The 15,202-nt window shown below is 34.2% G+C and overlaps 1 protein-coding gene across 1 annotated transcript in view; it reads right to left on the bottom strand.

The window, feature by feature from the left end:
• LOC120174078 overlaps positions 1-14,772 on the bottom strand; it is a 42,070-nt gene extending 27,298 nt beyond the window's left edge. Inside the window, exons 1-4 of the mRNA XM_039181052.1 lie at positions 14,761-14,772; positions 3,828-3,912; positions 3,699-3,752; positions 3,539-3,590 (exon numbers count right to left, since the gene is read on the bottom strand). Of these exons, the coding sequence (XP_039036983.1) occupies positions 3,539-3,590; positions 3,699-3,752; positions 3,828-3,892 (171 nt within the window). The 5' untranslated portion in view covers positions 3,893-3,912; positions 14,761-14,772. The remainder of the gene's footprint in view (positions 1-3,538; positions 3,591-3,698; positions 3,753-3,827; positions 3,913-14,760) is intronic.
• Positions 14,773-15,202: the final 430 nt, after the last annotated feature.

Here is a 15,202-nt window from a genome sequence, read left to right as displayed (position 1 = left end):
AGGTTGCTCTTTGTCTCCTATGTTATTTTAACATTGTTGGGGAGAAGGGAGAAGGGAGAAGGGAGAAGGGAACTTTAAAATTATCCCTATGTTATTTTCGGGTATGGTTATTAGCAGGGAGAAGGGAACTTTAAAATTATCCCACCTTCAATTTGCTGATGACCTAATAATATTCTGTGGTGCATCTAAAAAGTAGGTTATGAACGTGAAAAGAGTACTTCGAGTCTTCGAAGTTATATCTGGTCTCCAGTTGAACTTAAAGAAGTCAAAACTATTTGGGGTGAATATGAATGAAGAGGAAATAAGAGATTGGGCAAATTCGGTGGGTTGTACTGTTGGTAGCTTTCCTTCAGAATACTTAGGACTACCTCTGGGAGTACAAAGAAATTCTTCTGCCCTATGGGATCCAGTGGTTCATAGTTTCAACAAGAAGTTGGCAGGTTGGAAGGCATCCTCTCTTTCTATGGCAGGGAGGTTAGTTTTAATTAATTCAGTCTTATGCTCACTTCCTACATACTATTTGTCATTGTTTAAAGTTCCGGCTTCGGTGTACAAGTCAATCAATTCTATCTTGTCCAACTTCTTATGGGGCGGAGGAAATAGTCAGAACAAGATTCATTGGGTGGGTTGGCCCAATGTGTGCAAACCGAAATTTGAAGGTGGATTGGGGGTTCCAAACATTGACAAGGTAAACAGAGCTTTATTAGAAAAATGGTCTTGGAGGTTTGCTAATGAAAGAAATGAGGAATGGAGGAGATTGATTTGTTCTAAATACAATTTAGACTCTTCTTTACTGCTATTTGACAATATGGTTATACCCAAATTTTCATGGATTTAGAGATCCGTGGTGAACAGTCATTACAGAATAGACCCTACTGGCTGTAAAATTAGAAGCAACTATTCTGTTCAAGTTGGCAATGGGGGTAGCATTCGATTTTGGCAAGATGTTTGGGCAATGGATCAACCATTAAATATCATTTTTTCCGAGATTGTTTTCCATTTCCTTAAACAAAACTGGAAAATTATCTGAGTTTGGTGATTTTAGCTCAGGCAGCTGGTTTTGGGATATACATTTAAGAAGGGAATTGAATGATTGGGAATATGAGCAATGGTCTAATTTGATGACAATTATTTCAAATATTTCCCTTTTGGTTGATTCATCTGACGTACTGGTCTGGAAAGGCACTGGAGATGGGGTATTTACTGTGAAATCTTGTGTTAGTCAGTGTTATTCAGGGACCTCAAGTTCATTAGATGTTAATTTCTGGAAGAATGTTGTTTGGAGTGGATTACTGCCTCCAAGAGTGGAGACATTTGTATGGCAAGTTGTTCTACAGAAGTTGGCAGTGAAGTCAGCTCTTGTTAAAAGAGGTATGATGGGTATAGATGACTTGTTGTGTCCTTTTTGCAAGCAGTTTGATGAGACACCCTCCCATTTATTTTTTACTTGTTCGGTGGTTTGGAGCATTTGGAATAAATTCATTAGGTTCTGGAACATTCAATCTGTCTTTCATGTTGATGCAAAAATATTTCTCCTAGCATGGGCTGATTTGAGGCTTAATTCAACCATATGGTCATTTATTCCAGGGGTTGTCCTATGGATAATTTGGAAATTTAGAAATTATATTGTTTTTGAAAGAGGAAAGGTAGATCAAGCAGAACTCTTCTTTTTAGCTAGATTCAGGCTAGCTTCATGGTACTTAGCTAAGTACAAACATGTTTCGATCTCTAAGGATTTGCTTATTTCAGATCCTTCCTTAGGGGATTCTTGTTCTCCTAACTCCAAACTGATTGCAACTGTGATTAATTGGTCCCCTCCCCCAAAGGGCTTCATCAAATTAAATGTCGATGCTGCTACTACTACTGACTGGAAGAGAAGTGGGATAGGTGGTGTTTTGAGAGATGATAACAGGACAATCATTCTCTTACAAGGAATCCGCAGGTCCTGGTCCTCATACTTTGATGGAATTGAAATCTATCCTAAAGGGCTTATCTTTCTTTCACACTATACGACACAGATTAAAGGATCAGTTGATAATTGAGAGTGACTGCAGGGTGGCAGTTGACTGGGTTAGGGATTTCGTTTCATGTCCTGCTGTTTATGCTTACATTGTTAAAGATATTATTGAAAAACTTAGACTGTGTGAAGGTGTTATTAGATGGGTTAATAGGGCAGCTAATCTAGAGGCAGACGCTCTAGCTAAGGCTGGTATTAGTTAATATTTATGTTGTTTTTAAGGTTGTAACTATTTAGGTTGTTGATTTCCTTCAAGGAGTTTTAGGTTTTTGTAATATATTGTATTAAGTTTATTATTAATAAAATCCAAGGCACTCTTTTCCTCCTTCCGCTGATTAAGAAACTTTTTCAGAGTTCCATTAATCATGAAGGGGGTTTTTAATGAGGCCTAATATTCCTATCAAAAAAATAATAATTTCAAAAAACAAGACAAAAATGGGTTTTAGTTTTGCCAGACATAACAGTTAAGTATGTGCTCTACAAGTGGAAGCAGTCCAAGGGGAAAATTACTTATTTTCAGATAAAAGGGGTTGTAAGTATAATTTCAGGGTTTATTCGGGGCAACCTTGTAATTCATAATACATATCATGCATATTGGTTTCCAATTATGCTACTTGCCATTTCCAGACAAGCCAAAGTTAAGGCATTCAAAGGGCAGGCCTCACTGTGCTCTTACAATAGCCAGATCGTTGACCATATTAGCAAATAATAACTTTCAAGTTGGTTTAGCTAATATAATGATATAAGGTATCATCAATAAACCATTTAGAGTTCCCAGGTTGACCATGAAAAAAAAATGTTTAAGGGTTCACATATTTGAGTCAACCATATTTCTAGGTTTCCTTGTTCTCCGCTTCTTAAAAGCCAGGCAAATTTCTTTTCTTGGCATCACAATCATATTAGAAGGCAATTATTCTCAAGTTTAAGAACACATATCCAAACCTTTTCTCCTATACAAATGCAGTTGGACAAAACAAGCAAGTAGCACATAATGATCTAATTCGAATTCCTCAGCATCTTGCTTATATGAGAGAAATCCTTTAGTTGTGCACCTTTACACCTACCATTCTTTGTCTAAAGAATAAGTGCCCAGAAAATGTGTCAAATGAAAATACCAAATGTATGAACCCATGTTAACATTTAAATTTACAACGATAAGTCTGCTATGACGCTCGACGACACAGGCAGTAAGTGAAGAGACATTAAGCACGGTTCCAGAAGCAGCTTCAATGAAAAGCTAAATTCACAATTTAATAGTTTATAGTTGGTTTTTAATCCTTCCTAAATATAAACAACCTAATTCGATATGAAGCTATTAACTCAACCTTAAACAAAAAAAAAACCCTTTGGTAGTAGATACATTCATAGCATTTCCCCAATGGGGATGATACAATACAACAAACATAACATGCCCAAGGTTTATATAATCAAAATCAGTAAAATTGGTAAGCTAAGAGGAAACAATTCTACTACTTAATGAAATATTAATTTTCTTAAGAAAAAAGTTGATAGAATCCATATCGAATTCGAAGCCATGCTGAAGAAAACTTTTGCTAGAGGCACAATGCAAAACCTTTTGAAAATGAAGGCAAAAGAACCAAAAAAGAGAGAAAAAAAGATGATTAAACAAAGCGATTGCCATTATTTGATTTGAACGGGGGAAGAAAGAGACAAAACTTACATTCCTCGACCACCAGCAAGAGCTTCTTCCGATGGATCTTTCCATTCATCAAAGCTGCACTCAATTTGAAACATATAAATAAAATTCTTGGAAAATTCAAAAATAAAATAGAGAAATTGAGGGTCTTACACCCAGCCATAACGGCGGTCGAATAGCAAGCGTTCTGAAGATGGTTTACTGTTTGTTAACTCCATTCACGCCTTTTTCTTTTTCTCTATGCTCTTCTCCTTCTAACTTTTTCCGCTGTGTTTTCCCATTTTTTTCCGCCTCTAACATCTATCCATATTCCACAACACAACAAGGGTTACGGTTTTGAATTGACTTATTACAGTTTGACCCTTCAATTTTATCCGTTTTCTCATTTTCTACTCATTTATTTATTTTTTCTGTCTATTTTGTACATAAACTACCATTTTCCCTCTCTCCTCCAAAAATTTCAACTACAAGCTAACGCTTACATAAATATACCATTGAAAACTTAAAATTGAAAGAGAAATAGAGTTTAAGATACAAATGTGATAAGCTGAAGATAAATATACCATTGAATGTTAAGTTTGTATGGGTACAATTGAGCCATATAGTTCATTTTTTATTACGATTCTTATTTAAAGATGTTGGAGGGAAGTTGTTGGTCATTGGTGATGTTAGAGGGAGACAATTTTTAGTTATGTGGTAATTAGTAGGAGATTCGTGTATCAATAACTACTTATAATATAATGCACTGAATAAATGAGAAAATAAGCTAAAGTTATTGTGTAAAGTAAAATTTATACATGTTTTTTTTATGATTACTTATTATAAGTTTTACAAGTAAGATAATCATGTTATTATAAGTATTTGGCGAATTAAATGACAAACTCATGCATATCATAATTTGATGTCATACCGTTCATTATTTGCACATTAATTACTATCTTAGTAAGCTTTATGCTTATTTTGTGAATTTAATAACTTTACATATGTTCAGTATTCATAGATTGATCATAATTGTATTTAGGACGTTGTAAGTCACTTTCGAAACATTCAATGTAATTTCTTTGTGTTTAAATTCTTATACGATAGCATATATCATTGTTGTGTAATCAATATGTAGTTAGGGTAGTATTTTAATTAGTTTCAAAAGTTTTAAAATTTGGCGTGATATAATGGCTGCAAGTGTATGATATGATGATTGTGAAGTTACATTAATGTCATGTTGATAAAAGGTGAATGCGCCATAATACGCAAAGATTCATAAAGCCAAGGCAAATGCCTTTGATTTCATGATATTCATGAATATGTTTATGTCATTTTAGTAAGTTAAGCTTTTTCATGGAAATATATTGAATGTAAAATATATCCATTAATTAGACGGTTTCAATGGTGCTCGTTGAGTAGGAAGTGAATTATGCTTGTTTTGGGTAGGTATAAGCATAGTTAGGTTAGCATGTGGTCAGAGACGGAGCCAAGATCAAATATTGAGGGGGACAAAATAGTTTTATATCAAGAGAACACTAATATATTAATTATTTAAATTTAAAAATTTGGAGGAGGTAAATGCCTAATTTAACTAATGTTTAAACTAAAAAGGACCTAAAATGCTATTATACCAAAAAGTTTGGGAGTGGCAAAACACCTCCTGTAACACCCCCAACCCGTACCTGACCTGGATACGAGTCCGAGATATCACATCGACTTTTTAAAACAATTTACTTATACAAAAATAATAAAACATTTGAACTTATATTAAGAAATCCAATAATTTACATAAGTTTACACCAAAAGTTTACAAAATAATTCAGAGCATATACAACTTAAACTTTTGATTACATGCCAACATTAACTTTCATAACAAAATAACTTATTGTTTAAGTTTATTCCTGATCTGATAGTTGCAGGAGTGATGCTGTCTCAGTTGCTTATCCTTCCTCATCTATCTTCTTGAACCCTACGTGTGAAACACTCACACGCTAAGTCATCGACTTAGTGAGGTATAATATGTAATAATTGTAACATCCTCCATACTGGGTTAGTGATCAAATTGTGAAATTTCAAAATTTAGTGACCAAAGTAGATAAATTGAATAGTTGAAAGATTTAATGGGAATGTTTTGTGTAGGATCAATTAACAAAGAAAGAGGAACTAAAGGGGTAAATGAGTCTTTTAATAGGGAAAATAATTAAATATTAGATGATGATATTTAAATCCACGTGGAAGGCAAATGGAGAGAACAAAAGTTTCCATATTTCTCTTATTCTCCACTTCTTCTTCTCCATCGTGAGACCAAGCTAAAGGTGAGTTTTTTTGTTGATCAAATTCTTGATAAATTAAGATTTCTTATTGATCCTTAGATGATAACTAAGCTTAAGGAAAGCTTAGATTATCTTAAAACCATAAGATGAGAAGTATATGAAGAATTAAACAAAGGAAGTAGAAAAGTGAAATATTGGATTAGAGTTCATAATAAGAATTAGAAGTGGGATTTGACTTGTCATAAAGCTAACTAAGAAGTATGAGGTGTTATAATTCAAATTAGAATATGTTGGAATTTAGGTTAGATTCTTAAATTCTTCATGGAGAATTGGATTTCTAAGTTTTAGAGGTATGAAAAAGATAATAATTAGTTTAAGTAAGAGTATGCAAGTTAAGGATATAAAAAGGAGGTGAAATATAAAGTGTAGAGAAGATTATAAAGAGATTTTTGTGCTTAAAATGACATTTCTGGGCTATGTGCATCGATGCACATTCAATGTGCACCGATGCATAAAGGATAAATCCCAGAAATTGTTCAAGGTGTACCGATGCACATGAAGTGCATCGATGCACTCTTTTAAAATACAAACATCGAATGCCATCGATGCATAAGGAGTGCATCGATGCACCCCATTAAATACAAACATCGAATAGGATTTATGCATCGATGCATGGTGTAGTGCATCGATGCATACCTCCATTAAAAGATGAAAATGGCTTTTCTTTTAGCCTAAGAAATGATAGTTGAGAATACACTAATTATTATACTGATAAGTATCAATGAATTACTATGTAGATATCGAGCCTAAACGAGTTCTGGAACAATCGACAAGTAGGATTGATCGAGGGAAAGACAAAGAAATCTAGGTGAGTGCATATGCATAGCATGAATTTGTCCTCGTTCCAAGAGGTGATCAATCATACCAAGGCTCTTGAAAGAGCTCAGAATGAGAGATTCAGGGATTTTAGAGTTCAGACATCAAAGAGGACGGGTGCTTCTTGTAGCTCAGCACCACCAAAAAGAAGAAGAGACTTAGGATTTCGATCACAAGCTAGATCAGAATCAGTTGCATCATCTGCTAGGGGAAAAAGTCATGCAAGACCTAGACAGACGTAGTCAGTGGGATCTGGTGTTGGGAGATCTACTCTGAGTCAAGCGAGACAGTGTCAGCATTGTGGGAAAAACCATTCTGGGCTTGTCGGATGGCTGCTAGGACTTGTTTCCGATGAGGAGATACCGGACATTTTATCCGGGATTGTCCATTGATGGTTGGTGAGCCTGCACCATCTGAAAGAGTTGGTTCTACCTCACAAAGAGGACGAGGAAGAGGCAGAGGAAGGAACTTGTCTGAATCCTCTGCTCAACCTGAAGTTCGGTCAACCACACGGGTGTACAATCTAAAGACAAGTGAAGACCGTGACGACCCTGATATTATAGCAGGTACTTTTCAGTTGTACGATAAATTAGTATTGATACTGATTGATCCAGGCTCTAATTATTCTTACATTACGAGTAAGTTAGTAAATGAATTGAGGATTTCCTTAGAAGCCACGAGTAATGAGATTATAGTAACTAATCCTTTAGGCCATAGTGCTCGGGTGAACAAAGTCTGTAAGGGGTGTCCCATAAAGATTCAGGGAATTGAATTCCCTACTAATCTGATGGAATTACCCTTTGACGAGTTTGAAGTGATTCTGGGAATGGATTGGTTGTTCCGTTACTATAGAGATGTTAATTACAGATCGAAAAAGGCAACCCTGAAGAGTCTAGGAGGAACAGAGATAAGTGTGAGTAGTGAAAGGTTTAATCCTTTAGCAAATGTAATATCAGTAATGTCAGCTAAGAAGCTGTTGCTACAAGGATGTCAAGGATTTCTTGCAAATGTGATAGATTCAAGAGCTAAAGAAAAAGGATTGAATGAGATTTTAATAGTTCGAGAATTCCCTGATGTTTTCCCGGCTGAGTTGCCAGGATTACCTCCAGATAGAGAGATAGAATTTCAAATTGAAGTAATGCCAGGAACCGCTCCAATTGCAATGGCACCTTATCGGATGGCCCCGAAAGAATTGTAAGAGTTAAAGAATCAATTGCAAGAGTTGTAAGAAAAGGGATTTATTTGACCAGGTGTGTCACCTTGGGGAGCTCCGGTGTTATTTGTTAAGAAGAATGATGGATCAATGCGTCTCTATATTGATTATCGACAGCTTAATAAGGTGACCATCAAGAATAAGTATCCCCTTCAGCGCATTGATGACTTGTTTGATCAGCTAAAAGGAGCTTCAGTATTTTCGAAGATCGATCTACGTTCGGGTTATCATCAATTGAAGATTCAGGAGAAAGATATTCCGAAGACGGCTTTCAGAACAAGATATGGTCATTATGAATTCATTGTAATGCCCTTCGGAGTAACGAATGCATCTACTATTTTCATGGATCTTATGAACAAGATTTTTCAGCCCTATTTGGACCAATTTGTTGTTGTCTTTATTGATGACATACTGGTGTACTCGAAATCCATTGAAGAGCACATCGCACATCTAAGGCTAGTTTTGTAAATTCTCAGGGATAAGAAGCTTTATGCGAAATTGTCCAAATGTGAATTTTTGCTAAACGAAGTAATTTTCTTGGGGCATGTGATCTCGGCAGATGTGATTAGAGTGGACCCTCAGAAGGTTAAAGCTATAATGGTATGGGAATTTCCCAAGAATGTATATAAAGTTCAGAGTTTCCTGGGACTTGCCGGTTATTATCAAAGATTTGTTAAGAATTTTTCGATGATAGTGCTGCATTTAACGAAGCTGATGAGAAAGAATGTACCATTTTTTGGACTTCTGAATGTCAAGAAAGTTTTGAAGCTATAAAGAGAATTCTGACAGAAACTCCTGTATTGGTTCAACCAGAATCTGGCAAGAATTTTGTCGTATACAGTGACGCGTCCCATAACGGTTGGGGTGTGTATTTATACAAGAAGGGAAGGTGGTAGCGTATGCATCGAGACAATTGAAACCACATGAAAAGAATTACCCCACCCATGATCTAGAAATGGCTGCAGTGGTGTTCGCCCTCAAGATTTGGCGTCATTATCTGTATGGAGAATGATGTTATTTGTATACGGATCATAAGAGCTTGAAATACCTGATGACTCAAAAAGAGCTTAATTGAGAGAAAGGAGATGGGTGCAGTTTTTGAGAGATTATGATGTGATAATTGACTATCATCCTGGAAAGGCTAACGTGGTAGCAGATGCCTTAAGCAGAAAACTGTTTTCAACCTTACGAGCTATGGATGCAAGATTATCTTTAACTGGAGACGGTGGTCTCTGTGCAAATTTAAAACTTAAACCAACATGGTTGGGACAAATAGGAGAATTGCAAAGTAACGATGAAACGTGTTTAAAAAGAATTGAGCAAGTAAAGAGCAAAGAGATTAAAGACTTTGAGGTTATGTCAGATGGAAATTTGTATTATAAAGGAAGAATTGTGATACCCGATAATAAAGATTTGAAGAAAGAAATATGACAGAGGCTCATTGTCTATTAACGATGCACCCGGGTGGAACCAAGATGTATATGGATTTGAAGGATCGATTTTGGTGGCCAGGGATGAAACGAAGCATCACAGAATTTGTGTCTAAGTGTTTGATATGTCAACATGTCAAAGCTGAGCATCAAGTTCCGTCAGGATTATTGCAACAACTTTACATTCCTCAATGGAAATGGGAAAATGTTACGATGGATTTTGTTTTGGGGTTACCATTGACTTCGAACAAAAGAGAATCAATCTGGGTAATTGTTGATCGATTGACTAAGTCAGTGCATTTCCTTCCAGTTAGAACAGATTTCTCTATGGAAAAGTACGCTGAGTTGTATATTAGAGAATATTAGATTGCATGGAGTGCCTGTTTCCATAGTCTCTGATCGAGACCCTCGATTCACTTCTAGATTCTGGAAATCTTTACATGGAGCGTTAGGAACGCGTTTAAACTTTAGTACGACTTTTCATCCTCAGACTGACGGGAAATAAGAAAGAACTATTCAGATCTTGGAAGATATGTTGAGAGCATGCGTAATGGAATTCAAAGGATCAAGGGAAAAGTATTTACCGCTGGCAGAGTTTGCTTACAACAATAATTATCAGTCCGGTATAAAGATGGCCCCATACGAGGCATTATATGGGAGGAAATGTCGTACTCCATTAAATTGGTATGAACTCAAAGATCGAAGTATTCTTGGTCCGGATTTAATTCAAGATGTAGAAAAGAAAGTTTGAGAAATTCAGCATAACCTCAAAGTAGCCTCTGATCGGCAAAAGTCCTATTCTGATCTTAAAAGAAAGAGATTGAATTCGAGGTTGGAGATAAAGTTTTCCTTAAAGTATCCCCCTGGAAGAAAATATTACGTTTTGGTCGGAAAGGAAAGTTAAGTCCTAGATTCATTGGGCCATATGAAGTTGTTAAGAGAATAGGACCCGTGTCATATCAGTTATCATTGCCACCGGAAATGGAGAAGATCCATAATGTCTTCCATGCGTCCATGTTACGAAGATATAGGTCTGATCCCTCTCATATCGTTGCACCAGAACAAGTAGAAGTCCAATCGGATCTGACATATGAAGAAAAGCCAGTGAGAATATTGGATTATGAAGTAAAACAGTTGAGGAATAAAGCTGTTCCATTGGTCAAAGTTCTCTGGAGGAATCACAAAGTAGAAGAAGCCACGTGGGAACGTGAAGAAGATATGCGATTTCAATATCCTCATCTGTTCGTACAATGAAAATTTGAGGACAAATTTTCTTAAGGGAGGGCGATTTGTAACATCCTCCATACCGGGTTAGTGATCAAATTGTGAAATTTCAAAATTTAGTGACCAAAGTAGATAAATTGAATAGTTGAAAGATTTAATGGGAATGTTTTGTGTAGGATTAATTAACAAAGAAGGAGGAACTAAAGGGGTAAATGAGTCTTTTATAGGAGAAATAATTAAATATTAGATTATGATATTTAAATCCACGTGGAAGGCAAATGGAGAGAACAAAAGTTTCTAGATTTCTCTTCTTCTTCTCCATCGTGAGACCAAGCTAAAGGTGAGTTTTTTTGTTGATCAAATTCTTGATGAAATTAAGATTTCTTATTGATCCTTAGATGATAACTAAGCTTAAGGAAAGCTTAGATTATCTTAAAACCATAAGATGAGAAGTATATGGAGAATTAAAGAAAGGAAGTAGAAAAGTGAAATCTTGGATTAGAGTTCATAATAAGAATTAGAAGTGGGATTTGACTTGTCATAAAGCTAACTAAGAAGTATGAGGTGTTAGAATTCAAATTAGAACATGTTGGAATTTGGGTTAGATTCTTAAATTCTACTTGGAGAATTGGATTTCTAAGTTTTAGAGGTATGAAATGGATAATAATTAGTTTAAGTAAGAGTATGCAAGTTAGGATATAAAAAGGAGGTGAAATATAAAGTGTAGAGAAGATTATAAAGAGTTTTCGTGCTTAAAATGACATTTCTGGGCTATGTGCATTAATGCACATTCAATGTGCACCGATGCATCAAGGATAATCCTAAAAATTGTTCAAGGTGTACCGATGCACATGAAGTGCATCTGTAATACCCAAAAAATTTAGATAATGACCAAAATGTAAATTTTGGAAGTTTGATGGTCAAAGTATAAACTTGGAAAACTATTTAGGAAATTAAGTGATAAATTTCCTAAAAAGAATTCTATTCCATAAATGGATGGTTTACTCTTGAGAGTGGGGTTTTATAGAAATTATATATTTTGGATTTGGAAGTTTAGTAAAGAAAAACTATAAAGGGTAAAAGTTCGATAAGGAATTGGTAATTCGGATCGAATTTGAATTTTACAAAAATTTGAAGGATGTTATAAAATGGTTGGAAATATTATTGTAATATTTTGGATCAGAGAATTTTGGTTTGGAAATGTGCAATTTTTCAGATTTAACCGAAACAGTGGAATTTAGTGATGAAAACGCAAGATTTGAAAATTCAGGGGAAATTTCGGATATAAAAGTCAAAATAATTCATATTTGACTTTTTAATATGTCAATAATCAGATGGCTTGGTTTGATGGTGAATAAGAATATTCATTTATATGGAATATAATTCAAACAAAGATGAAATGCACTCAAAATTTCATCTAAATTTGCTATCTTCTTCTCCAACCAACGTGGGCTTCTTCAAAGGTAAGAGCAAAGCTTCAACTCAAATTTCAAGCAATTTCCTTAGGATTTTGAATATGCTGAAATAGAAAATGGTTATTTGCGAAAAACGCTATCATTTGGTACCAATATTGCATGATAATCTTACTTGATTTCAAATATCCCCAAATCTGGAAATTTGGGTTCACACTATGGTTTTTGAAATTGATGATGATTATTGATGATTTTGAGTTTGTAAGAATTGTGAAGAATCTAAGGATGAAGTTAAAGAAAACAGTTTGGATTTTGATTCTGGCAATAGGTTTGAAAATTCACCAGAAATATATAAAAATAATTTGGAGGTTATTTTTATATATTGTGTTCATATATGGATCTAGTTTTGTTTAAAATAAAGGGATCAATTTCAAGTTGTATACAAATAGATATGAATTTTTAACCGAAGAAATGTCAGAAAATCGGACAGCAGAATTCTGTACAAAACAGATTCAGTTGGTTAACTTTGAAAATTCACCATAAATTGTACAGAATGAATTAGAAGGAGTTTTTGATATGGATAGATTCGTATTTGAGTCTAGATTTCAATGGAAGAAACGGAATTGAATTCCAGGTGTATATCAATACAGAATAATGATTCTTTAAAGGTAGTGCGAAGTATATGAATATGGAAAATTGATGGGTTGCTGTGTAAGTGTTGGATAATTGATATACTATGCTGGAAATTGTTGTTTGAGAATTAAAATGAGTGTTAGAATGTGAAATTGATTATTTTGGGAAGATTGAAATGATTGGTGATTTAAGTACAACAATTGCATAGTTGGGGTACTTAAATGTATTTATGCTTTGTAAAAGCATTTGAATGATAATAATTTTAATGTTGGAATTATTGGTATTAAGAATCTAAGTGGTAAAATGGTGAAGACCATTTTGGGTAATTGGAAAAGTTGGTTCCAAAGTTAAAAGGAATTATTAAGAGTTAAGTATTTTGATAGAGAATGAGTTTCAAATATAGCATGGAGTTATTGTGGGATGTATATGTTAGTAAAATACTAATATATATCATTATGAATTTGTGAATTATACAAATTATGATTGATTTGCGATTGAAGCAAATCAAGAGGGTTTATTGTGGAACAATAGTGAGGCTCATATTTTGGAAAATTATAAAGTGTCAAGGTGAGTGCAATACATGCATGAAATTATACATGGATGTTTTATACATCATCAGGAAGACTTGCGATAAGTCGACCTTGTTTATATCAGCATTATTTTATATCATTTTTATAATTTGACATTGATATGTCAGAGTATGAAATTAAAATGCATTGATCATTGATTTTTGCATATGATGTTATCATGAACATATATGATTTTTACCATGAATGTTATTTCGGGTATGAACTGCCCCATTGTTAAATATTGATAATATACTTTGCCATGGATGGATCAAATAAAATAGACTGTATGCCCAAGTAAGTCATTGAGGGACAGAGTATAGTTGGCATGCCATAGAGTCCAGCAACAGGCTGCATATTCGGGAATACACTAAAGGATACCTAGTGTATATGGGTACGACCTTATGTGCCATACGAGACTGTACTTAAGGATACCTAGTACAGATGGTGGACACGACCTTATGTGTCATACGGATTAGCACTACGGTGCTTATATTTGACTCGTGTACCCAGGGTCCTCAGGGTTGAATATTGGGCTATTGTCTATTGTTTATGGTTATTGGTTAATAAATGGTAAGTATGAAAATAAGCTTACGAGCTTATTAATAATGGCAAGTATATGGATAAATAAGCTTACGAGCTTATGGGATAAATGGTAAGAGATTTTATATTATTTTTGATCATGGTAAATATTGGTTATGCAAATAAATGATTCCGTGGCATTTGGATTTTGGACATTGAAAATTCATGCATGAATTGTATTGCACTGTTTAATGTTTTAATTGCCTCACTAAGTTTATACTTAGCGTGTGATGATTTTCACGCGTAGGTAAAAAGGTCATAGTGGAATAAAGAGTTCAAAGAGACATAAAGCATCGAGGAGTATATTCAATATCAGTAAGACATCCTATTGTGTAATTTTGACATAGATAGTGGCATGTAATTAATAATATTCAATTTATTATGTTGAATAAATTTGGAAACAAAATGATAAATTTTATAGTGATGAAAGGTTAATTTTTATAAGTTATATATATAATTTTCGGAAATTACTGTAGCATGAACATAACTACGTTTTAAGAAAATTTTTCAGATTGTTAAAAGGGTACCGATTCCCCTACTGTTCATTGTACACTGTTCACTGTTCACTATTAATAAAAAAATCTTTTGAATTAAATTCGTTATAACGAAACATGATTTATATGATATGATATTTTATAATATCATTTACCATTTTAAGAAAAAAATTTTTGAATCACAAATTGAATTGGAAATGGTTTTCGAAATTCGGGTGACATCTATAATCTGTATATGTATACAACATCGATGCACTCTTTTAAAATACAAACATCGAATGACATCGATGCATAAGGAGTGCATCGATGCACCCCATTAAATACAAACATCGAATATGATTTATGCATGGATGCATGGTGTAGTGCATCGATACATACCTCCATTAAAAGATGAAAATGACTTTTCTTTTAGCCTAAGAATGATAGTTGAGAATATACTAATTAGTATACTGATAAGTATCAATGAATTACTATGTAGATATCGAGCCTAAACGAGTTCTGGAACAATCGACAAGTAGGATTGATCGAGAGAAAGACAAAGAATCTAGGTGAGTGCATATGCATAGCATGAATATAGTATTATAATCAGTTCTAGACTTATGATAAGTCTAGATTCAATATTTTGATACATGATTACATTCCATATTATGAAACATGATAGAGTTTATACCATATGCATTATGTGACATGAATATGTAGGAAAAAGTTATATGAGTTATGTGATAAATGTATGGAAATGACATGTCTATGTGATAAAGGTAGGAAAATAATATGTCTACGTGATACAAAATATGAATTGTGAAAGTCCATGTTATGTAGATGAGAACTAGAGGTATAGTTGGC

The sequence above is a fragment of the Hibiscus syriacus genome, unplaced genomic scaffold, assembly GCF_006381635.1.
Source record: "Hibiscus syriacus cultivar Baekdansim isolate YM2019G1 unplaced genomic scaffold, ASM638163v2 tig00112000_pilon, whole genome shotgun sequence".
Classification (NCBI taxonomy): Eukaryota; Viridiplantae; Streptophyta; class Magnoliopsida; order Malvales; family Malvaceae; genus Hibiscus; species Hibiscus syriacus.
This window is presented reverse-complemented; position numbering and strand designations above follow the sequence as displayed.